We start from the raw sequence: 23,929 nt of genomic DNA, 5'->3' as shown, positions 1-23,929 counted from the left end.
TTGAGGGACAGCTATGCAAAATTAGACACTGTAGATGTAAATCTGAGATTCAATGTGTTACAGAACACCCCCCAAAGCACCATTTAAGCTCCATATATGCATATAAAATATTATCAAACATTCAAATATTGCAATTGGATACTAATTACCTCATGACTACATAGATTCAAATATACTTAATATCCAGACTCAGTAATTGGGGCCGGCCGGTGTGGCTGAGCGGTTCTAGGTATGTCAGTCTGGAACCACGCGACCTCTACGGTCACAGGTTCGAATCCTGCCTCGGGCATGGATGTGTGTGATGTCCTTAGGTTAGTTAGGTTTAAGTAGTTCTAGGTTCTAGGAGACTGATGACCTCAGATATTAAGTCCCATAGTACTCAGAGCCATTTGAACCAGTAATTGTTGTTGTTGTTGTCTTCAGTCCTGAGACTGGTTTGATGCAGCTCTCCATGCTACTCTATCCTGTGCAAGCTGCTTCATCTCCCAGTACCTACTGCAACCTACATCCTTCTGAATCTGCTTAGTGTACTGATCTCTCGGTCTCCCTCTACAATTTTTACCCTCCACGGTGCCCTCCAATGCTAAATTTGTGATCCCTTGATGCCTCAAAACATGTCCTACCAACCGATCCCTTCTTCTAGTCAAGTTGTGCCACAAACTTCTCTTCTCCCCAATCCTATTCAATACCTCCTCATTAGTTACGTGATCGTATCTATCTTGGCCACAATAATGCATTCACTATGCTGTTTGTAGTAGCTTACCCGCATTCCTATTTTCCTATTCATTATTAAACCTACTCCTGCATTACCCCTATTTGATTTTGTGTTTATAACCCTGTAGTCACCTGACCAGAAGTCTTGTTCCTCCTGCCACCGAACTTCACTAATTCCCACTATATCCAACTTTAACCTATCCATTTCCCTTTTTAAATTTTCTAACCTACCTGCCCGATTAAGGGATCTGACATTCCACGCTCCGATCCGTAGAACGCCAGTTTTCTTTCTCCTGATAACGACATCCTCCTGAGTAGTCCCCGCCCGGAGATCCGAATGGGGGACTATTTTACCTCCGGAATATTTTACCCAAGAGGATGCCATCATCATTTAATCATACAGTAAAGCTGCATGTCCTCGGGAAAAATTACGGCTGTAGTTTCCCCTTGCTTTCAGCCGTTCGCAGTACCAGCACAGCAAGGCCGTTTTGGTTAATGTTGCAAGGCCAGATCAGTCAATCATCCAGACTGTTGCCCCTGCAACTACTGAAAAGGCTGCTGCCCCTCTTCAGGAACCACACGTTTGTCTGGCCTCTCAACAGATACCCCTCCGTTGTGGTTGCACCTACGGTACGGCCATCTGTATCGCTGAGGCACGCAAGCCTCCCCACCAACGGCAAGGTCCATGGTTCATGGGGGGAGGACAAGTAATTGGAAGGAATATTTTTTGTTAACACTGAAACCACTAATTACCTATATTCTTTCATGACTACCAGTGTTCACTAGACTTTATATTTACCTCACAGTCACATTCTCTTGCTGCATAATTTCACCAAAGTTTGCAGTATAATAGGTCAGAAATGTAAAATACTTGCAACATCATTTGTAATTAAAGAGAAATTATGTGGTCCTTTATTACAAATGTAAATATATACTGATTTTTACCCCTAGCAATCATATTGAACATATGGCTTCTATTAAATGAAGTCATATTAAATTTGTAATTCCAATTTATATTAGAAAAAGACACAACTGATATTTTGCTTATAAATTAATCAAATGTTATTAACATTGTTAATTTCTGTATATTATCTTGTTTCACACTTGTAAATTGTTTATTTCACAAACTACCTTGACAAACTCAAAGGAAATAATGTAGCGAAGTTATGCTGTCCACAGTTTATCTCCGTGTATTAATTTTCTACTGTAATTTTGTAAATTTGCATCTTAAACAATACTATTGATTGTTATTAAAAGTATAAATAAAAGTGGAACAGCGCTGTCACAGCACAGAGTGTTTTCAGAGTGTCAAGATGTTGTCAGGTTGTAATGACAATTATTCATTGCTACACAACACCTATTCAGTAATAAAAGAATTCACTGCTACTCCTGAACTTTCAACGATGATTTCCACTATGTGGCAAGCTTGCTACAATTTCTTACAATATCAGCATTAAAGTAGATATAAATATCTAAAAGTTTAGTGCTAAATTCTACTGCTGAGTTTATATCTCCCTATAACTTTATTGACATTTACCATCTTATTAGTTTCACTCTAAATTTTTGGTACAAACATATCATGTTCTGTACCTGCCGGAGGAACCTTTTATTTAATTATTAATTTTTGGTGAAACTACTCAATGAGATTTCAAAGTGAATGTTACTACACACCTGGAAATGGAAAAAAGAACACATTGACACTGGTGTGCCAGACCCACCATACTTGCTCCGGACACTGCGAGAGGGCTGTACAAGCAATGATCACACGCACGGCACAGCGGACACACCAGGAACCGCGGTGTTGGCCGTCGAATGGCGCTAGCTGCGCAGCATTTGTGCACCGCCGCCGTCAGTGTCAGCCAGTTTGCCGTAGCATACGGAGCTCCATCGCAGTCTTTAACACTGGTAGCATGCCGTGACAGCGTGGACGTGAACCGTATGTGCAGTTGACGGACTTTGAGCGAGGGCGTATAGTGGACATGTGGGAGGCCTGGTGGACGTACCGCCGAATTGCTCAACACGTGGGGCGTGAGGTCTCCACAGAACATCGATGTTGTCGCCAGTGGTCGGCGGAAGGTGCATGTGCCCGTCAACCTGGGACCGGACCGCAGCGACGCACGGATGCACGCCAAGACCGTAGGATCCTACGCAGTGCCGTAGGGGACCGCACCGCCACTTCCCAGCAAATTAGGGACTCTGTTGCTCCTGGGGTATCGGCAAGGACCATTCGCAACCGTCTCCATGAAGCTGGGCTACGGTCCCACACACTGTTAGGCCGTCTTCCGCTCACGCCCCAACATCGTGCAGCCTGCCTCCAGTAGTGTCGAGACAGGCGTGAATGGAGGGACGAATGGAGACGTGTCGTCTTCAGCGATGAGAGTCGCTTCTGCCTTGGTGCCAATGATGGTCGTATGCATGTTTGGCGCCGTGCAGGTGAGCGCCACAATCAGGACTGCATACGACCGAGGCACACAGGGCCAACACCCGGCATCATGGTGTGGGGAGCCATCTCCTACACTGGCCGTACACCTCTGGTGATCGTCGAGGGGACACTGAATAGTGCACGGTACATCCAAACCGTCATCGAACCCATCGTTCTACCATTCCTAGACCGGCAAGGGAACTTGCTGTTCCAACAGGACAATGCACGTCTGCATGTATCCCGTGCCACCCAACGTGCTCTAGAAGGTGTAAGTCAACTACCCTGGCCAGCAAGATCTCTGGATCTGTCCCCCATTGAGCATGTTTGGGACTGGATGAAGCGTCGTCTCACGCGGTCTGCACGTCCAGCACGAACACTGGTCCAACTGAGGCGCCAGGTGGAAATGGCATGGCAAGCCGTTCCACAGGACTACATCCAGCACCTCTACGATCATCTCCATGGGAGAATAGCAGCCTGCATTGCTGCGAAAGGTGGATATACACTGTACTAGTGCCGACATTGTGCATGCTCTGTTGCCTGTGTCTATGTGCCTGTGGTTCTGTCAGTGTGATCATGTGATTTATCTGACCCCAGGAATGTGTCAATAAAGTTTCCCCTTCCTGGGACAATGAATTCACGGTGTTCTTATTTCAATTTCCAGGAGTGTATTTAGCAGTTTTAAATAATTAAATTTTCTCACATTCCCAGCAGTAATGCTACAGATGAAAGTATTGGAAGGAAACTGAATTCATCCCTCGTCTTGTTCAGTTCATGCCTTAGTGAAATATAGCTGATATTGAAGCAAGTGGAGGTGCCACATCTTATTATGACTAAGATGAACTTCATGTTTTGTGAGCTTACATAAGACTGGGGTTCTTTTCTCTTTCTTTAGCTTCTGGCTTGCAGACCATGCAGCCAATAAGATTGAGCTACATGTCTCATCTTCAATGTCTATTAAAAAAATCTCCAGCTACTGTTGTTTCTTTCTTTTTGCTATATGTTTTGGTTAAGTCATTGTTAAAAAAGGAGGAGGCTGGGGCAGGAAGAGATAGTAGGTAGGTGTGGGTGACAGTGAAGTGCTGCTGGGGAGCACACAGGGACGAGATGGAGAGAGGGTAGGGCAGCTATGTGCTGTTTGGAGGTTAGACGGAGGGTATTGCTGAGGTGGCAGAGGGGGTGGGGGGTGGGGGTGGGGGGGTGTAGCAGAAGGAGAGAATTAAGAAGACTGGGTGCGATGGTGGAATGAAGACTGTGTAGTGCTGGAATGGGAGCAGGGAAGGGGCTGGATGAGAGAGGATGATGACTATTGACTAAGGGGTAAATTTAGGAATATATTAGTAGTACATGCACATGCACCAACAGAGGAAAAAGAAGATATAAGTAAAGAACAGTTCTATGGAGACTGCACAGTACCTAAATATGACTTGATGCTAGTAATAAGACATTTTAATGCACAAATAGGGAGGAATGGATGCCCATATGAAGTTTCTGGAAAATATTCATTACATGAAGAAAAAAATTAGACTGGAGACTTACTATGCCAATTCGCAGCAAGGAATAATGTGAAAATTAAAAGTACCTGCTTCCCACACAAAAAGGTCCATCTGGGTACTAGAAAATCTGCAATCAATGTAGTAGTCAATCAGATTGATCATATTTTAATGATTGCATGCCACTCCATGTCGATTATGGATGTATGGAGTTGCAGAGGACCAAACTGTGACTCAGACCACTTTGTGATCAAATCAGTCTCGAGAGAGATTGTCACTAACAAATGGGAACATAACAGGAAAGATGATGAAATGGAATACTGACAAACTGAAAATCCCTCATGAAGTAAAAAATATGCCAAGTAACAGTAAGCAGTAAGTTCAGCAATGAAGAGATCACACAAGGAGTAGAGGAAGGATGGAGCAGGATTGAAAAAGCCAGGAGGGTTATTGGAACGAAGGATATATTGCAGGGAAAGTTCCGACCTGTGCTGCTCAGAAATGCTGGTGTTTGTGAGCAGGATCCACATAGCACATGCTGTGAAGCAGCCACTGAAATGGAGGATGTCGTGTTGGGCAGCATGTTCAGCAGCAGGGTGGTCCATTTGTTTCTTGGCCTTAACCTTCGTTAGTCATTGCCCTCATCCATCCAGTCCATCCCTATTCTCATCCCAGCACTACACAGCCCTAGTTCCACCATTTCACCCAGTATTTTTACTTCTCTCTTTTTCCACTGCCCCCCCCCCCCCTCTCCCACCTCCCCTGCCCTCCATCTAACCTACCGAAACCACATAGCTGCCCTACCATCTCTCCACCTCACCCCTAATCTACCGTTTGCTACCTTTGTTTAGAAAAACTATAAATGACCCTGACACAAAACTTCTCTAACTTCACACACAAACTCAGAGAGAGAGAGAGAGAGAGAGAGAGAGAGAGAGAGAGAGAGAGAGTAAAACATCCATGAAATTCTATCAATAAGGAAATTACCAGTGCAAAAAATATAAAAAAGAACAAGAAGAAGTATTAACCCTTAATTGCTCATGTTAGGTCAATATCATTCAAGGTTTTTTTATATTATTTTGCCAATTCTTGGCACGGTGAGGGATGAAGGTAGTGAGTCTCATATAAATTCCTGTGCTGTGCAGCTGTCTCTTGCACTCTATCTGAAATAATCATCTCTGTCCTTGTTACCTTGTACTACATGTCCGGATCTGACATGACTACCTACATCACTCTGTATTTCAGTGAAATGACCCAATGTGACCACCTATATTGTTGACTATGTTACTGAAGTGGTCTGAAGCAAATATTTACTTTCTATCATCATCATTGTCTTTCATATGCACCAACTCATCAGAAAATTCATAATTATCACTTTTCTGGCTAGTTATATGTTTAAGAAGTGTTTATTGTGCTATATAGAACGTCTTAACATGGGTTCTCATGTCCTTTCAGAGGATTCCAAGTTTCCCACAGTGGATGAAATTATGTCAGAGCTACTATGAACTGTTGATTAACAGTCTCTGTCTGAGTAAATTTAAGAAGTTGACAATACTGAAATAAAACACCACATGATATTGATTCTGTTTATGTGCATCCTGTCAAGTGACAAATCTTTGAATTCATTTTGTTACCAAAGATATGAGTAAAATAGACACACTAAATGGCAGATGTAACTAGTTAGTCTTAGGTAAATAGCCATAACATCATTTCTTATAAGGAAAGTGCTTTAGCCCTGGCTACACCATCAAAGACTCCAATGGAAATCTTTTCTCTTCATTTTGTTGATATGAGGGGAAATTAAATATAAATGGGGTTTTATTTTCAAAAATTATTAATTGAAAAGTCAAAGGCAAATATAACTGATTTTTCTACATAGTTTTCTGCTTTAGAAATTCATATTTCCCAGTGAGGAGGACGGTTTTTTTTATCCCAGAATTGTAAAATGCTGGTTGCATCAGAAGCCAATTGCACAAGAACCCCGCTACACCCTCAGCTTCAAATTGCTGCTCCTAGAGCTTCTTGAAGTTGCTGAAACAAATCAGGGTGATAGGTCCAGGCAGGGAGGGAGGATGATCAAGTTCAGTCTAATCCATTGAGAGTCCAAGAGCTGCAGTACGGAGCCTGGAATTGTGGTGGAGGATGACCTCTCGAATCAGTTGGTTTCATCTTCTGCACCAACATGCAGTTCTAACCTCATCAAAAGTCTACAGTAGTAAGCAGTTTTGATTGTGAATTGCTCATGCAAAAAAATCAATTAGCAAAATGCCTCACCGGTTGAAGAAAATGACTAAAAGAACCTTGCCAGCTGACAGATGAGTCTTGGCTTCCACTGGGGCTGTTTCCTGTTTCCTCCACCTCTCCACACTGGCCTGTTTTCACTCAAGAGTGTGGTAATGGACCCACAATTTATCACAGGTGACAAATTGGCTACAAAATGTGTCATCTCCTTTCACAAATCTTGCTGTACACCTCCGACAGACCTCCAAGCATCTCAATGACTCATTTGTGGTCAAATGGCAAAGGACCCATTGGCACATACTTTATGGAGCTTCAGGTCATTTTCATGATTGTTTGACAGATTCCATGATTTATTCTGCAATTTCAGTTACACTCATGTCAATTGTCTTCGAGAATGTCTCGAACTGTGCAAATGTTTCACCCTTAATGCTGGTCTTAGGACAGTGATCATGTTTTTGATGTTCAACTTGTTCTCATCCTATCTTGAGATCTTTAGGCCCAGCAGACATATGATTCCTTGGCCATGTTTGGATCCTGAACTGTGCAAGAAGTCTCCAAAAAATTTCCATTGCTTGAACTCCTTGATGAACAACAAATTTCATAACTATGCATGCGCAATGGAGGTTGCTCCTATTGCTTCAACATCCTGAGTAATATTGATGAATTAATTGGGAGTGTGGAATGGCTGGCTCTCCCCACTCCTAATGCACCCCCTCCCCCCTCCCAAAGTATACTAGAAGTGCAGACTCAGTTCTACCAACCACAGATGCTCATGCACAAAAGTCCCATTTGTCTTTGATTTACCCTCATATATTGGTGAATAACATTGTTATGTACACTAATAAGTGAATGATGAACATTCATGGACAGTTTGACAGATCTTGTGATGCACAATATACAGACCATGTGAAGATGAATGCCTTTCTGGGTCCCTGGCTATGCACAGAAATTATGGAGATGGGTCATATGTAATTGTAGTTTCTATTCCATTAGAAGATTCCTCTTTTGACTTCACTGTATTCTCTTTGATGATAAAAAGCCTAGAGATGAGAAGAAAAAGACTGCTAAGTTAATTGGTGTGGGTGAACTTATCACACCATTGTAAGATAAGCATCTGAAGTTGTATACTCATGGAGAATATGTGGCAAATGAGAATCAACTAATTCTGTTGATTAATTCTTCTCAGGTTATCAGCCAAGTGGTGGCATCATCTTGTCGCAACGTTTCAGTGAATTTCATACCCATCATCTTCTGCTGAAGTGTGACACTTCGCCGGAAGACGATGGGTATGAAATACGTTGAAACATTGCGACAAGACGATGTCACCACTCGGCTGATAACCCGAGAAGAATTCATCAGTGGAATACGCTGAGAAAGACTGCAATTGCATAAATCAACTAATTCCATTTCAATGGTGCTGTTACTTCCCGCAGTATGTGCAAAAAGACCAAACAGACATGGTATAAAGGTTTTTTTCTGTGGTGGATTCCAGAACATTTTATCTTATGAACATTGAAACATGTGTAATCAGAGAGCCAATTTGTCCTTTCAACAAATCAAATGAGCACTCAGAAATAGGGTAACTTTAGTGTTTCTCAGTAAGTGCTGGCAGAAATGTAACTACTGTCAACTGGTGCACCTGTGTGCTTCTTGCATAAATTGTATTGGAAAAATGGTTGGGATTAGTTGGAAAATTATTAAAGAACTAATCAAATTTTCTGCCACAATATTGGTCTAATAAACAAACATATGTAGATTCAAGCTGTTCAGTTTTACAAAACATGTAACAATGTTGTCATATGTTCCAGCCAAATTGCAACTTTTACTCGTCTTTCTTGTGCATAATGATGGAAAGATTGATGAAGATACATTTTCTCAGAAGAGGTCAGTGTTATAACATTTCACCACCATACAAAGGTGATCAGTTATGAAATAAATTACAATGTTGTTTGAAGAATGAGAAGATGACCACTAGCATTTTGCTCAGAAAAGGTCAGTGTTATAACATTTCACCACCATACAAAGGTGATCAGTTATGAAATAAATTACAATGTTGTTTGAAGAATGAGAAGATGGCCATTAGCATTTTTCTTTTGCTTCATTTTTTCATTTGGTAAATGTGTTTCCTCTGAATTCGTATGTCTTTTACAAATTGTAATTAAGTCACAAAATATGAATTTCTGTTGGATGTGGCTAAGGTCTTAATAATCAACTATGTTGTTCAAAGCATGACAAGTTCTTATAGGCATTGGAAACTATCACAGAATATAATGCTGCAGTTAGTACAGAGAGGAACAGAATGGAAAACAAGAGGATTCCCAAGAAGATACCTGGAACAGAGATGCAAAGGAAATGACCAGGAGAAAAGCTTATTGATAGGTGGGTGATAGGTGGGGAGGACTGGGTTGCAAAAGGGGGTGGTGATGCACTAGAGGAACACAGGAAGATGGTAAGAAAACAGGAATAGATGACAAGTTTTATGTTCCAAACAGACCCAACCTGAGGCTGGAAGCGTTCAGAATTATCATGAGTAGTTGTCATCCCTACAACACCTGACAAAAAAATGAAGCGCACACAAAATGTGATCAGTTGTCAATTTAACTATGTACAAGCACATGCTATGAGCTAATTTGTAATCAATTAAAAATGCAATTCTCTGTGACATGAAGTACAGCCAACATACTGCATTTGTGTGGTTTGGTTTAGTGTTGTTACCAGGTATGGTATGGTATATAAGGCATGTGAACAGTGTCAGATGTTGTGTGATCATTGTGAACGACAGGAAGATGCAGCTTACTTGTGTGAGACAGTGTTGTTGGTACCTGACAGAGTTTGAAACTTGCCTTATTTTGGATCACCAGTTGGCCAGCTCATGCAATATCCAGATCTGGTGGCATTTGGAGGTGATAGTGACCTGAAGTTGAACTGCATGGGAACATGGGGGCAGGCACTCCCATCGTCAATATACCAGTCGACCACTTCTGACAACCAAAAGTGAGGATTGCTGTATTGTGCACCAAGCATGTCATAGATCCTTCACACCTGCACCTGCCATCCAAGCAAAAGTTATGGATTCCATGTAACATTCTGCATCATCCTGCACCATTGTTCAGAGACTAGCAGCAGCCAGACTGGGGAATTATTGTCCCATGTGAAGCCTGCTGTTAACACCACAATACAAACGACTGCATTTGGAGCGATACCATGATTGGGCAGCACAAACTGCCAATGAATGGCATCATAGAGTGTTCAGCACTGAATCAAGGTTTTGCAATACCCCAGATGACCATCGTCAGTGAGTATGGCAGAGACTATGCAGGCGTCCCATTCTTACAACGTTTTGGAGTGGCATAGTGGTGCTACTCCTGGCATCATGGTGTGGGAGCCTTCAAGTTTGACTTTAGGGCATGGTTGGTAATGACTGAGAGAACTCTGATGGCACAACAGCATGTCACAGATGTCATGCAGCAGTACCATGATGCCATTTTTCAACAGGACAATGCATTTCTAAACATGGCACATGTCTCTATGAAGTGTCTGCATGACTTCCATGGGCAGCAAGATCTACAGGTCTGTCCCCAATAGGAAATGTGTGGAACCAACTTGGGACATCAGTTCTGTCTTAGTGCCAGTATTAGGATATCAAGGACCAGTAACAACAGTTGTGGGCCAGCTTGCTTCAGGAGAGGATACAATGGCTTTACGGCATCCTTCCCAACTGAATAAGTGCTTTTGTCCAGAGGGGGTGCAAAATCATGCTGAGAACTGGGCTCTTACTGAAAAGTTCTTTTTAAATTTGACTCGAGTTTGTAATAACTGGAATAACATCACATACCATCTCTACCTGTGAAGTTTCATTTTCTTTCCTCCTCTCCTGCAGGGTGCTTCAGTTTCTTGTCTGACAATGTGTATAAAAAGACATGCAGTGAATATGTTAGTCAGTAAACAATTTACATGGTTTCATATGTTGCTCTATTTATGATAATGTAAGATTTACCTATGATGCAGCTGGAGTTAGTGGCAGAGGATGAAACATGAAATAAGTGTTACAGCAGGAATGGGTGTAAGGGTAGAAATGTTTGGTTAGAGATGATGGTCAAGGTAGTTATGGATTTTAGGAAGGCAATAAACAGAGACAGTAGTTGCTATGGAACTATATATCAGGGACAGATCTCAATATGGGGCAGTACTTGAGAGTGGATTGATATATGGAGGCATTCAATGCCTGAGTCATACAAAGTAATTAGATAGGTGCTTCACAGACTTTTTTGAAGTGAAAGCTATATTTATCAGAGGGTGAGGGGAGGAGACTGCCCAAGAGATTTATTCGAGGACAAGATCTGTAGGATGGATGCATGAGAGGAAGGCCTATGTCAAGTTGTTGGTACGGGTGTTGAGGATTTGGAGCAGACACAATTGCCACATCTGCCTTATCTGTAGAGAAGGGAGACTTGGATGTGCAAGGGGTGGCAGTAAGCAACAATACCTCTACTTTGACACTGCTTCCATCTCAGTCAGTGCTATACTGCACACAGCAGGTATTTACTAATATATTGTGAGAACTGCTGCATAATAAATGTGACTGAGTTTAGTGATTCAGTAGACTGTGTTACTATGCTGTTTTCATTTCAGATCATTATCCACAGTAAGACTTAGGGCTAGATTCTACTTCCTCTAGCTTTGTTTCAACTGTCTTCACGTCTAGGTGCTCATACTTTTTTTGTTTCATGATATGTAGTCCTTTTTAGATTTATAATGAGGCCCTTTTCCATGAGCCATGGTGTTGTGATGTTTATAAAAATATACATTGACACACATACTAAGCAAAGCACTGTGAAGTACATGCCAGAGTGGACTTAATATTATACCACATGTTTGGGTTTCTTCCCACTTCACTCATGTATGAAGCCAGAGAAGAATGACTGGTCAAATGCCTCTGTGGATTAGTCTAATTTTGTCTTCACAGTCTCTATGGAAGCAATATGTGAGAATATGAAGAAAATCTCCAGCTCTTCCTCTTAATACTGCAGTTCAATGTTCCCTACTTAAAGTCATTTTTAAGAAGTTGATGTTTTGCTTGTTGATGATCCTGACTCCTTTAGTGGTTTGCTTCAGTTCCTATGTTAGGTCATTATTTATGAAATGACTAACTGGCTGTCCATGACTACTGGGTTTTTCTATTTGAATTACCTGTGCCCCATTTATAAATTTATTAATACTGCTGATCATGTCATTAGTGACTTTCTGACTTTTAGAAATCAGTCTGATAGGTGCAGATATAATTGCCTCCATTTGTACTGTAACAACAATATTCCAAAATTTTGCCTTGTTTTTTATTCTTTCCCCATGTCATTGTTTAGGTCTCCACAAATTACAATGTTTTCTTAATCTTCTTTCATTGTAAGTTTGCATTTATTTTTAGACGACCTTGCATATATACAGAACATGAGCACATTATTTGTCAAAATACTTTCCTTTATCTTTTGGTGATCATGGGCTTAGTTTACAGCATGAAGGAACTTCCCTATTATTTTAATGAATATCACAGTTTTCTGAAAATGTGATCCTCCCCACAGGTACATCACAAATAATTTCAGTAGCAAGGAACACTATTGTAGCTGCATCAGGAAAATGCCAAATTTCTTGGAACTATGAGTAAGAGTTAGTTTGGTATCTTAAAAGAGGCATTCATGTACTCCTTAGCTGTGGAAAAGAGCAATGATAATGCTGAGATGTAACTGGAATTAGAGAACAGAAGCAGTTTTATTGCAAATCCAGGACTGCACTGAAAAAGAGCTATTTTAATTCTGCAATATACTCTCAAAATCTGATATGAATAACTCTGCAGTGAAGAAAGAGTGTCTTGTATTATTTGAATAATCAGTAAGTAAGGCCTGCTGATTGCATTAATTTATAGACTATTCACTGCTGTGATGGATCATCATTTTTCATATTGGCTGATAAGGATCTGTCTGCACAAATGTCAAGACAGAAACTGACATTTCAGTAGCATGACATCAGAGCAAGATACAAAACACAATGCAAACATGACACCAATTGCATTCTGATAATATCTCGGAGGAATATCCTAGCATGGATGATATCCTCATTATCACTGCATTAACAAATGTCACTGCTGAGAAAGGTAGGATACAGCAGTGATAAAAACCATAATGCCCTGAGAGAGGTAAGAAGCTGTCAAAGGAGAATTCCTGAGGATACAATGAACATTGTATAAAGGGGAACTGCAATGCAATAATATGAAAATGTTTGTTCATTATCCCAGCTCATTTGTAATCAACCATTCACAATAATTTTCACAACATTTCAACACATGGTCATCTGGGACTATTTAAAAAATAAAATAAAAGCAGGTTTCACTGTTAACATCTGTGTTAATACAACAGAATATCTAAAATGCCATCAATGGAATCATGTGGCATCAATTCTGTGCATTGTGGTGCCATTCTTGGAGTATATTTCCTAGGGAAGTGATTTATTTAGTAATTTATTACACTGAATTTAAATGTAAAACCCACCATTTAATGGTTTTCTTCTTGTATTCTCAATCCATGGACTTGTCAGCACCAATTCTCGTTCTTCATTTTTCCCAATCATTTGCATGTCGGTTCACTTTTGAATATGTTGGTAACTTCAGACATAGATTTATCTGTCTGATCTACTGAAGTCTTGGGCTTCTTGTGTATGCTTCCCAGGCATCTTTCCTCTTATTAATTTTGTAATAAAGGAACAATGTCTGCAAAGATGTCCAACCCTTTGGTCCCTTTGTTCCTTGATAGCACTCCATACTGATCTTTCCTCTCCTACATTGTTGAAAATTTCTTCATTGGTTATTCTCTCTGTCCATATGATAGTAGCAGTGTAAGTGAATAATAAACTACACAATGTATGATATTAAAAATAGAATTTGATAAATTCTAATAATGAATTTTCTCATATTCTACCTGGTACTTGTCACTGTTCTTGGCTGATTCCACTAATATCACACATCTGGGTATTGGCCCTCCTTATTTTTTTATCATGTTTCCTAATAGCTATAGAAATTTTACAGTTGAGAATGCTGAAAGGTAATTAAAATGAGAAAACATTGTACAATATTCTGCTCTATAAGAAGGAAGAATCTTATTGCCCATACTGATAACAAGGCAAGAATATGGTAGGGAAGTGAGTAGAAGAAATTTGAATTAATCTCATCCCTATTTGCCAGTCCCTTTAACTTAGCAACCCCATTTGAACCAGTTGTTTAGCTGTGACTCCAGGAGTGATAACCAAAATTGATAAATAGGATTCATGGGCACAGACTACCTCTCTCAATATGCTGTAAAACTACTGTATAAAATTCTGAAGCAGCAGATATGAAACAAAGTCCTTGTGAAATGCACAGTTTTGAAGTACAGAGCAGTACATTTAATGTTTTTGATCCTGTAAAAATGTTTCAGACAACACTGGTGTCAGAAGCCATTGAACATTACAGGATCACTCACAGAATGATACCAATGGACAAAACACAGAAACTGACCTCAGAGGAAGCTTTAAATACACATTGAGAGATATACTGTCCATGTCTATTGCCACTGATTAGAGAAGCTAGGATACAATACTGATCTTCTAGACATTCACAAACAACTCAATCAAGTTAGACACTACAGGCTTCATGTAATTTTTTCAGCTCTGTGGTTGTGAGTCCAAAACCACAATGGAAAAGTGAGTTACTAGAAGTCACTGATACACTATCTTTACTTGTTATACAAGTCTTCTATATGAAAACTTATTATAGTAATGAGTGACAAACTGACAATGGAGACATTCCATGTAAAGGATGTGAAGATCCTCTCATCACAGGGACCACATAGCTCGAATGTGACTTTTTTTAGCATTACCATACCAAAGAAATTTCCAGGATCTAGTGCAAAGATCCTTTGAAGCAGCACCTATAAAAGTCACTCACTATTCCCCAGGAGGGAGAAGGGCTGTCACTTGTTTGTTGTCCACAATGGCACAGAGGTCAGATACATTGTTGGCAATGTGCTAATCCTAGGTTCAAAATCATAGAACAGAGAAGTGAGTATGAATGACCACTTTGCCTGGAATTCATATATTTTGAAACACACTTTGACTCAATTTCAACAAAATCCTTATTTACAGTCCTCCAGAAACTAGCCATTTATTTACCAAATAGTATTTTGTTCAGCAGCATATATGATGCACCTTCCATTAGACTTAATTAGGATAGTAAGAAATTCAAAACTGAAACAGTAATTACACAAGAAGTTTCTGTGCCACCAAAGCTAGGCTTGGCAGCCCTTAAAAATGTTTTCAGATGCTTACAGTGGCAAAATAATTGAAGAATATGTGCTGTTATAACATTTTTATACCACTTTCATTTTGCTAATAACTTTGTACCATTTGCCTCTAGTGCAGGTAAATTTCAACAAAGAATTGAAAACAATAGAGAAAGTTTGAAAGCAGGCCAAAGATCAAGTATAACAAAACTAAAATTATGTGCATTTAATGACTAGGAAAGAAAGTAGTGCAATTTGACAGTGAATTCATAAAGGTGGTTTCCTTTTTTTATTTAGGATAATTGGATGAACAGAAAAAGGAATAAACAGAAACATAATCATGGCCTGAAGTTCGTATGATAAACTAAATAGGACTTTTAGAAACTGTCTCTTATTGTCTGAAAATGGAAGTGTTTATTAGTATTTTTGACGTACGGCAGTATGATTTATTTTTTAATTTGTTTATCAGTAGCCAACATATGCTGAAATACACAATTTTGCATTTCACATTCTACCCCATTTTTAATAGTTTGCCATCTTATTGCTATAAATTTACTTTATAACTGCAAATTGATGTTGTGCACTTGGAACCAGTAAGTAACACTGTGTTGTTGTTGTTGTGGTCTTCAGTCTACTCTATCCTGTGCAAGTCTTTACATTTCTCATTAATTACTGGAACTAACACCTTCTGAATCTGCTTACTGCATTTACCTCTTGGTTTCCCTCTGTGATATTTACCCTTCATACTTCCCTAAAATATTAAATTACTTATTCCTTCGGGTCTCCTAGCAACTGATCCTTTCTTCTAGTCAGGATGTGCCACAAATTTCTTTTCTCCCCATTATGTGGTTTACCCATCTAATCTTCAGCATTTTTCTGTAGCACTACATATCGAAAGCTTCTATTCTCTTCTTGTCTAAACTGTTTATTGCCCATATTTCATTTACATACATGGATACACTCTACACAAATACTTACTGAAAAGACTTCAAGACACTTAAATCTATATTCAATATTAACAAATTTCTTTTCTTCAGAAATACTTTTCTTGCCATTGTCAGTCTACATTTTATATCCTCTCTGCTTTGGCCATTATCAGTTATTTTGCTTCCCTAATAACAAAACTCTTCTACTACATTAACTGTCATATAATTCTCTCAGCATCACCTGATTTAATTAGACTACATTCCATTATCATAAAAAGAAACACCTACAGCCATACTTATGACTTTATTTATTTTGTTTGTATCAGTTTCGGCACTTCAGTGTGCCTTCTTCAGGCTGTAGTTGATGCAGACGGGGTTGACACGATCCCTATATATTTCACACTAGTGGCCAGCATAACTGGTTCCGCAAACTACCTGAAAACTTTGATGTCAGCACTCAACAGCCAACAGTTGATGGTTAGAATGCTGACACCAAAGTTTTCAGATAGTTTACATAACCAGTTATTCTGGATACTTGTGTGATATGTATAGGGATTGTGTCAACCCATTCAGCATCAACTACAGTCTGAAGATGGCACACTGAAGTGCCAAAACTAGTTACAACAAAATAAATAAAATCATAAGAACAGCTGTAGGTATTTCATTTTCTCACAGTCCAATGTCTCAAAGAGCTGCTGTCAAAGGAGTGCACATACATTCCATTACTCTTGTCTTTCTTTCATTGATGTTCATCTTACATCATCCTTTCCATACACTGCCATTCTGTTCAGAGACAGCAAGGGATTTGGAGGAGCACTCCAAGTCCTTTCTGTCTCTGACAGAATTACAATGTCATCGGCAAACCTCAAAGTTTTTATTTCTCCTCCCTGAAATTTAATTTCTACTCGAAATTTTTGTTTGGCTTCATTTTTGCGCAGTATACAAACTGAATAACATTTGGGATAGGCTACAACCCTGTCTCATTCCCTTCTAACCATGCTTCCCTTTCATATCCCTCAACTCTTATAACTGCTGTCTTGTTTCTGTAGAAGCTGTAAATAGCCTTTTGCTCCCTATATTTTACCCCTGCTACCTTCAGCATTTCAAAGAAAGTATTCCAGTCAACTTTTCCAAAAGCTTTCTACAAATGCTATAAGTGTAGGTTGCCTTTCAAAGAAAGTATTCTAGTCAACATTTACAAGAGATTTCCCTTAGTTTATAAATGTACGTTTGGCTTTCCTTACCCTACCTTCGGAGATAAGTCATAGGTCAGTATTGCCTCACGCATTCCTACATTTCTCCGGAATCAAAACTGATCTTCCCAAAGGTCATAGAATAATTCACAGAGTCAGTATTGTCTCATGTGTTCCAACATTTCTCTGGAATCAAAACTGAGCTTCCCCAAGGTCAGCTTCACACTCTGTGTTACATAAATCTGAAGTTTTTGTGTACACTTTGAGGATAAACAATACTGAATGTTTATTTCCTTAATGTGGCTTAATTTCTACAGGAAGCGATGGGTTTGAACAATAGATGAGGAAGAGGAGATTTACTATGTTCATTCAGATTCCTCAACAGTATAAACACACTTATTTACATTCAAATTTCTTCGCTCTATAAACACACTTATCAACTGACAATTTATGAAGACACTTCTCAAAAATATCATAAGGTTATTTCTTATTGGTGGTGGCAGCTTTTATAAGCTTCATCCCTGTGTGCCTAAAACTGTTTTGGATCTTGCACAGTACTGCAAATTCTACTTCTAGGTTATTTCTAGTTTCATGAGGATGGATAGCTGTTCTTGAAGATAATGTAGTTATTTTTTTGAGGAGAGAAGACATGCTGTAATATAAAATGAGGGTACAGTCAAGATATTTAATTCTTCAAAGTCATTTCAACATGATTCTCGGCTTGTAATTCCTGCTGTCAATGCTCTCATAGCTTTCTTCTGCCACAAGGCCACTGCTTGAGCACCACGAGAGATGCCTATAGTTTTATTGTATATTGCAGACGCAACTGAAAAAGGCACAGTATGAAGATAATAGTTGTTGTTTGCAAACTGATTTTTTAATTTGCTTAACACAAAGACTACTCCAAATAATTTGGTACATAACTGTTCAGTGTGGCTGTTACAAGTCAGTCTGGGCTCCAGGTGATTGCTGAGAAGTCTAACAGAGTCAGAATCATTCAGTTTTTCATTGAGTTTGTGCAGGAAGAAATACATAATTTCAGTCTTGCTATTGTTTAGGATAAGTTTGTTATTTTGGACTCATGTGGCAGACTATTAAGGCATTGCTTTTGTTCCTTTCCTCATCTCCTCCAGGTTGTTATCCACAGTAATCAGGGTAGTGTCATCAGCATATATTATGGGGCAAGAAAGTAGGCAAGTCATTCATGTACAGGTAAAAAAAGGAAGGAGCTAAGTACTGAGCCTTGTGGGGCACCTGTAACAACTAGTAGGACATTTGATTGAAGTTATTTACTATAACCATTCAAGTTTTGATAGTCAAGTATGATCTTATTAGTGTCAATTCATTATTCTTGATACCACAGCACTTGAACTTATTTATAAGTAGTTTGTGTGACAGAGTGTCAAATGATATGCTCAGGTCTAGTAGTGAGTAAAGAAATTTTTATTAAAACCATCAAGAATATCAGTAATAAGTCTTTTTACTGCATTTATTGTAGACAAACCTGGTCTAAAACCAAAGTGTGAAGAGGAAAACAGATTGTGCTCCTCAAAATAGCTGCATAGTTCTAATTTAATAAACATCCTATTAGGTTGGATATTATTGTATGAGGGATTTGGATAGTAGCTTTCAGGTCTGTTTTTATGTCATTTCTTATAAATTGGAATAACAATAATAGCCTTCAGGATGTCAGGAAATTTTACAGTCTTAAAAGTATTATTAGTCAGAAAGGTAAGGATGGCAACAATCATGTCAATTGCCGGCCAGAGTGGCTGTGTGGTTCTAGGCGCTACAGCCTGGAGCCGAGCGACCACTCCGGTCGCAGGTTCGAATCCTGCCTCGGGCATGAATGTGTGTGATGTCCTTAGGTTAGTTAGGTTTAGTTAGTTCTAAGTACTAGGTGACTGATGACCTCAGAAGTTAAGTTGCATAGTGCTCAAAGCCATTTGAACCAATAATGTCAATTGTTTGTTTCATCATGGTGTTTGAGATGCCATAGAGATCTTCACTGTAAGAACTATATAGGTTTATGACCACTTTGTATACAGTTTGGCAGGTAACCTGTTTCCATCTAAAAGATAATTATTTAGATCAGGTATGTTATGGAAAGTACTTCCAGAAGTTGCATCAACTGGTGTGGATGTAGTAGAACATTCACACTTACTGCTATTAACAAAGTATTCATTTAATATTTCTGGCAATACAGCAGTTTCTTGTCTGTTTTTGTGTTTTTCTGCCTCTTTAGTTATTCCATTCCAGGCAGATTTACATTTCTTGCTAGCATTTTCAATGAAAGCATCATTGGCTCTTTGCTTTGCTGTCTGAATTTCAGTCCTGTACTTCTTCTTGGCTTCTTTGTACCTCTGCTTTGGTTCTAGGTTAACAGTTTTAGCCATTTGATGAAGGGCAATGACAGTGTTTCTCAGGTTATGCAGTCCAGGTGTGAAACAGTTGTTCAGCCTTCTTTTTTGTTTGTTTGGTGCACTATCTATTTTCAACTTTTTAGTTACTTGTGAGGAACAGCTTTGATCTAAGTTTGTTAGTATATTAGTAAATAAGTTAAAAATCTATCTTGTTGTCACAAGTATATACTCTATCACACTCAAGTTCTGACAATTTTCATCTTAGCTGTGTAATGTCTGGATATAATAGTCTGAGCATCTCAATGTGAATAGGTTGCTACACAAGATAATTTTCACAGCTGACCATCAATCATAGGCTGTGGTGGTCAGATAACATTGGATTTATCACTCATATACATTTCTCATCCAACTGGAGATTGTGTTATCCAGTCATACATTTAGTTGGGTCAGCCTGTCATTCATAAAGTAAAAGTTATTGGATCTTACCAGGTGCTGAAAATGGAGAACAGTTGATGTTGTGTGTCTGATGACAATATTAACATCATCAGTATATGTTATCTTGTGGTGCTTGTATTTTGCTAGCAGGAGTGACCTTTCAATGTGAAAACTACTAAAAAATTGAAGGTTGCTTGTTGAGCAATGGAGATGTGTATGCTGAGAATTAATGACACAGACAGAGAAACAGACAAATAGATTGAGGTACAATGAAGATGTAATTTTGGCTGTAATGAAAATGAAATGCAGGTGAGAAGTGCTTGTAGTTGGGAAAATAAATGGTAGATAGGCCAAGGAAGTTCTTTACTGGATTCCAAGAGATAGGAAGAAAATATATGGTAACATGAGGGTAGGTGAGTATACAACTTTAGAAAACATGCAGGAGAAACATGGCTGTGTATAACTGAAGATCATAATTCAGGGAAAAGTCAAGCTGCTCTGGATATCAAATAATTGTTGCTGCTGCTGATTTAATTATCTGACCATTGTATCCTATTAGTCAGATAAAATTTTGGATTTTTTTGTGCACAGTTACTAAAATTTGTCATCAATAGAAGGTTAATATGATTTTTCTTGTATCCAAAGATATTAGCAACACTTTTTACTTGCATTTCTTTCTTTTTTCATTTCAAAATGCTGTAATGAAATTAATCTTAGAAGAACACAGACTATGATGATACTGCCGATCAAGGATGTGTTATTAATGAATATAGAGTAGTACATTACCCATTCTTGTTTGAGAAAGAAAGAGAAAGAGAGAATTATAACACAACTAGTACATACTTCAGCAAGTTTAGAATAATTAAGATCACTCTGAAGAAGTGGCTTGTGGAGAATTGTTAGAGGCAAATAGTGCTGAAACATGGCTTTTCGGGCCTCTGCATCTGGTAGATCCACAAGTATCCTCTTTGGCAACCGTCGCAGTATTGCTGCATCCAGTGCCCTGCAATTATAAATGCCAAACAATGCATGAGTAAAAATTTGATATACTGACATGGCCATTACAACATTAAAAAAATTCAAGTGAAGAGACTCTCATTCTGAAGATATATGTGAGTTTCTGAGCTTAATGGTTCAGTGACAGTCTCAACAGCAAATGAAGGAGAATACAGTTTTGGATATTCAATTGCAAAAAGTCTAAAAAGATAAAGAAATAGACCTAAAGATCTCTTCATTAATATATTTTTAAGAACTGTCATTGTCATTATGATAAAGGTGGTGGTCTTCAGTCCAAAGATTAGTTTGATGTAGCTCTCCACACTAGCTTATCCTGTGCAAACTTCTTTATCTCTGAATAACAGTTGCATCCTACATCCATTTGAACCTGCTCACTATATTCATGCATAGGTCTCCCTCTACAACTTTTACACCTTACACTTTCTCTGATTCCCAAATTGATGATTCTTTTATGCTTTAGAAAGTGTCCTATTAACCAATTCCTTCTTTTAGTCAAATTGTGACATAAATTTCTCTTCTTAACAATTTCATTCAGTTTCTCTTTAGTTATTTGGTTTTCCCATCTCATATTCAGTATTCTTCTGTAACACAGCATTTCAAAAGCCTCTCTTCTTGTCTGAATTGTCTATCGTCCATGTCACACTCCTGTACAAGGCTATAATCCAGACATGTACCTTCAGTACAGGCTACCTAACATTTAAATTTATATTCAGTGTCAGCAAATTTCTCTTTTCCAAAAATGTTGCCAAAAACACTTTTCTGGATAATGTCAGAGATATTTTTCAAACAACATATTAGCCAGCATTTGTAGCAACAGAGTCCTGTTTACAGTACTGTACTATTTGTCACACAGTTTTACAATGAGCACAGTTACTTGCCATGTAGGTAAAAGAAATTTTCAATTTTAGAATTTAGAAAAATCTGGCAATTTTTGTAGGAGTGGCTAGTGTATGTTTTCAGTTTTGTGTTGAAGTGTAGATGATTCTTAATTTCTTGCTACAGGTTAGATGGGGGTTCGTTGAACACTTTTGTAGAGTACATAACTTGACACTGGCCTCTAGACAAGACAGTGAAGTTGGCAAAAAAATTCATGCTATATTCTAAATCCTTTTGCAATGGGTTGGGTGAGAAACATCGCAAGTGATATGCACGCAAAAAGATGCTATTTTCAATAGTACCATGCATATTCAAATCAAAGCTGTGGTCCAAGTCAATATCATACACAGAAGATCCATATAAACTGGTGCTCCTGCCCAAAATCATGTATGGATCCCACGAGCAAGCAGAAGTGCCACAACATGATGTGGCATGGGCTCGACTAATGTCTGAAGTAGTGCTGGTGAGAACTGATACCATTAATCCTGCAGGGCTGTCCATAAATCTGTAAGAGTATGAGGGCATGGAGATCTCTTCTGAAAAACACAATATAAGGCATCCCATGTATACTCAATAATGTTTATGTCTGGGAGTCTGGTAGCCAGTGGAAGCATTTAAACTTAGAAGAGTGTTCTTGGAGCCACTGTAGAAATTCTGTATATATGGGGTGTTGCACTGTTTTGCTGGAGGTGCCCAAGTCCATCGGAATGCACAATAGACATGAATAGATGCAGCTGATCAGACAGGATGCTTATGTACATGTCACCTGTCAGAGGCATATCTAGATGTAACAGGGGTCACATATCATTCCAGCGGCACACATCCCACATCATTACAGAGCCTCCACCAGCTTGAACAGCGATGTCGGAGATTTGATACTTTACTGGATTCCTGATATTCATGATACACTCGTGAAATGGCCATATGGGAAAATCTCCACTTCATCGCTACCTCGGAGATGCTGTGTCCTATCGCTCATGTGCCACCTATAACACCATGTTCAAACTCACTTACATCTTGATAACCTGCCATTCTAGCAGCAGTAAATCATCTAATAACTGTGCCAGACACTTGTTGCCTTATGTAGGCACTGCTGATCTCAATGCCATATTCTGCCTGTTTACATATCTGTATTTGAATACACATGCCCATACCAGTTTCTTCAGCATTTCACTGTATGACTGTAGACTGGAAAAGTAATAATTCTGTATACATACAGAATGGAATTAGACATCTCACAAAGAATTAATACATATAAAGCAATGAAAATTTTAAAGACTTTAAATAGTCTTTAAGATGAAAATACAACATTCCAGTAAAATTTTCCTCATAAATTACTATACAATCTAGTCAAATTGATGTGACTGCCATCAGTGTTCAACATCAACATGGAATAACCACTCACAGATGACAGGTGGCAGCACTAGTAGTGGAGAGCTCATAAAGTGTGTGGAAGGGTTGCGGGAAACAGTGTAGTCATTGCCATGATGTGGAAACAAAGCTTTCAGGCCAAGGTGGAAGCATTTCTAAAGTGGCCATTTGTAAACTGTCTGTGTGCCACTGTGGTTAGCACTTTGATCATGGCGTCCATCGCCATATGGGTGCGATCAGCTGGGCATTGCCGATGGCGCCCATGTCCCGTACAGGCAAGCATCTGCTGACCACCTGAATGTCATTTAGTGTATCACGGAAGCCATTTCCTTGCTTGGTGTGGAGATAGTTCATTGTTCTGGTGCCAGATGTCAGCACTTACTAACTATATCAACCTAGTGGCAACTGAGAGAAGTGCAAGGTCTTAGTGTTTCTTAGTTCATTCCCACCACCTCTCAAATTCCTGCAGTCTGGCCACAGAGGAGCATTCCCCTCGTAACTCAGTACCATCGGAGACTGGAGCAACTGAATTACATTCTCCACCAGGGTATCGATTACCTCTCGTCATGCCCTGAAAT

General features: G+C 39.1%; 1 protein-coding gene across 1 annotated transcript in view; it reads right to left on the bottom strand.

Annotated features, from left to right (window-relative positions):
- LOC126282217 (katanin p60 ATPase-containing subunit A-like 2) overlaps positions 1 to 23,929 on the bottom strand; it is a 197,799-nt gene that overhangs the window by 17,732 nt on the left and 156,138 nt on the right. The window contains exon 8 of the mRNA XM_049981765.1: positions 20,931 to 21,090. Within this exon, the coding sequence (XP_049837722.1) occupies positions 20,931 to 21,090 (160 nt within the window). The remainder of the gene's footprint in view (positions 1 to 20,930; positions 21,091 to 23,929) is intronic.

This window comes from Schistocerca gregaria, chromosome 7 (genome assembly GCF_023897955.1).
Source record: "Schistocerca gregaria isolate iqSchGreg1 chromosome 7, iqSchGreg1.2, whole genome shotgun sequence".
In the NCBI taxonomy this organism is placed as follows: domain Eukaryota; kingdom Metazoa; phylum Arthropoda; class Insecta; order Orthoptera; family Acrididae; genus Schistocerca; species Schistocerca gregaria.
Note: the sequence above shows the minus strand (reverse complement) of the source record. Positions and strands in the feature narration are given on the sequence as shown.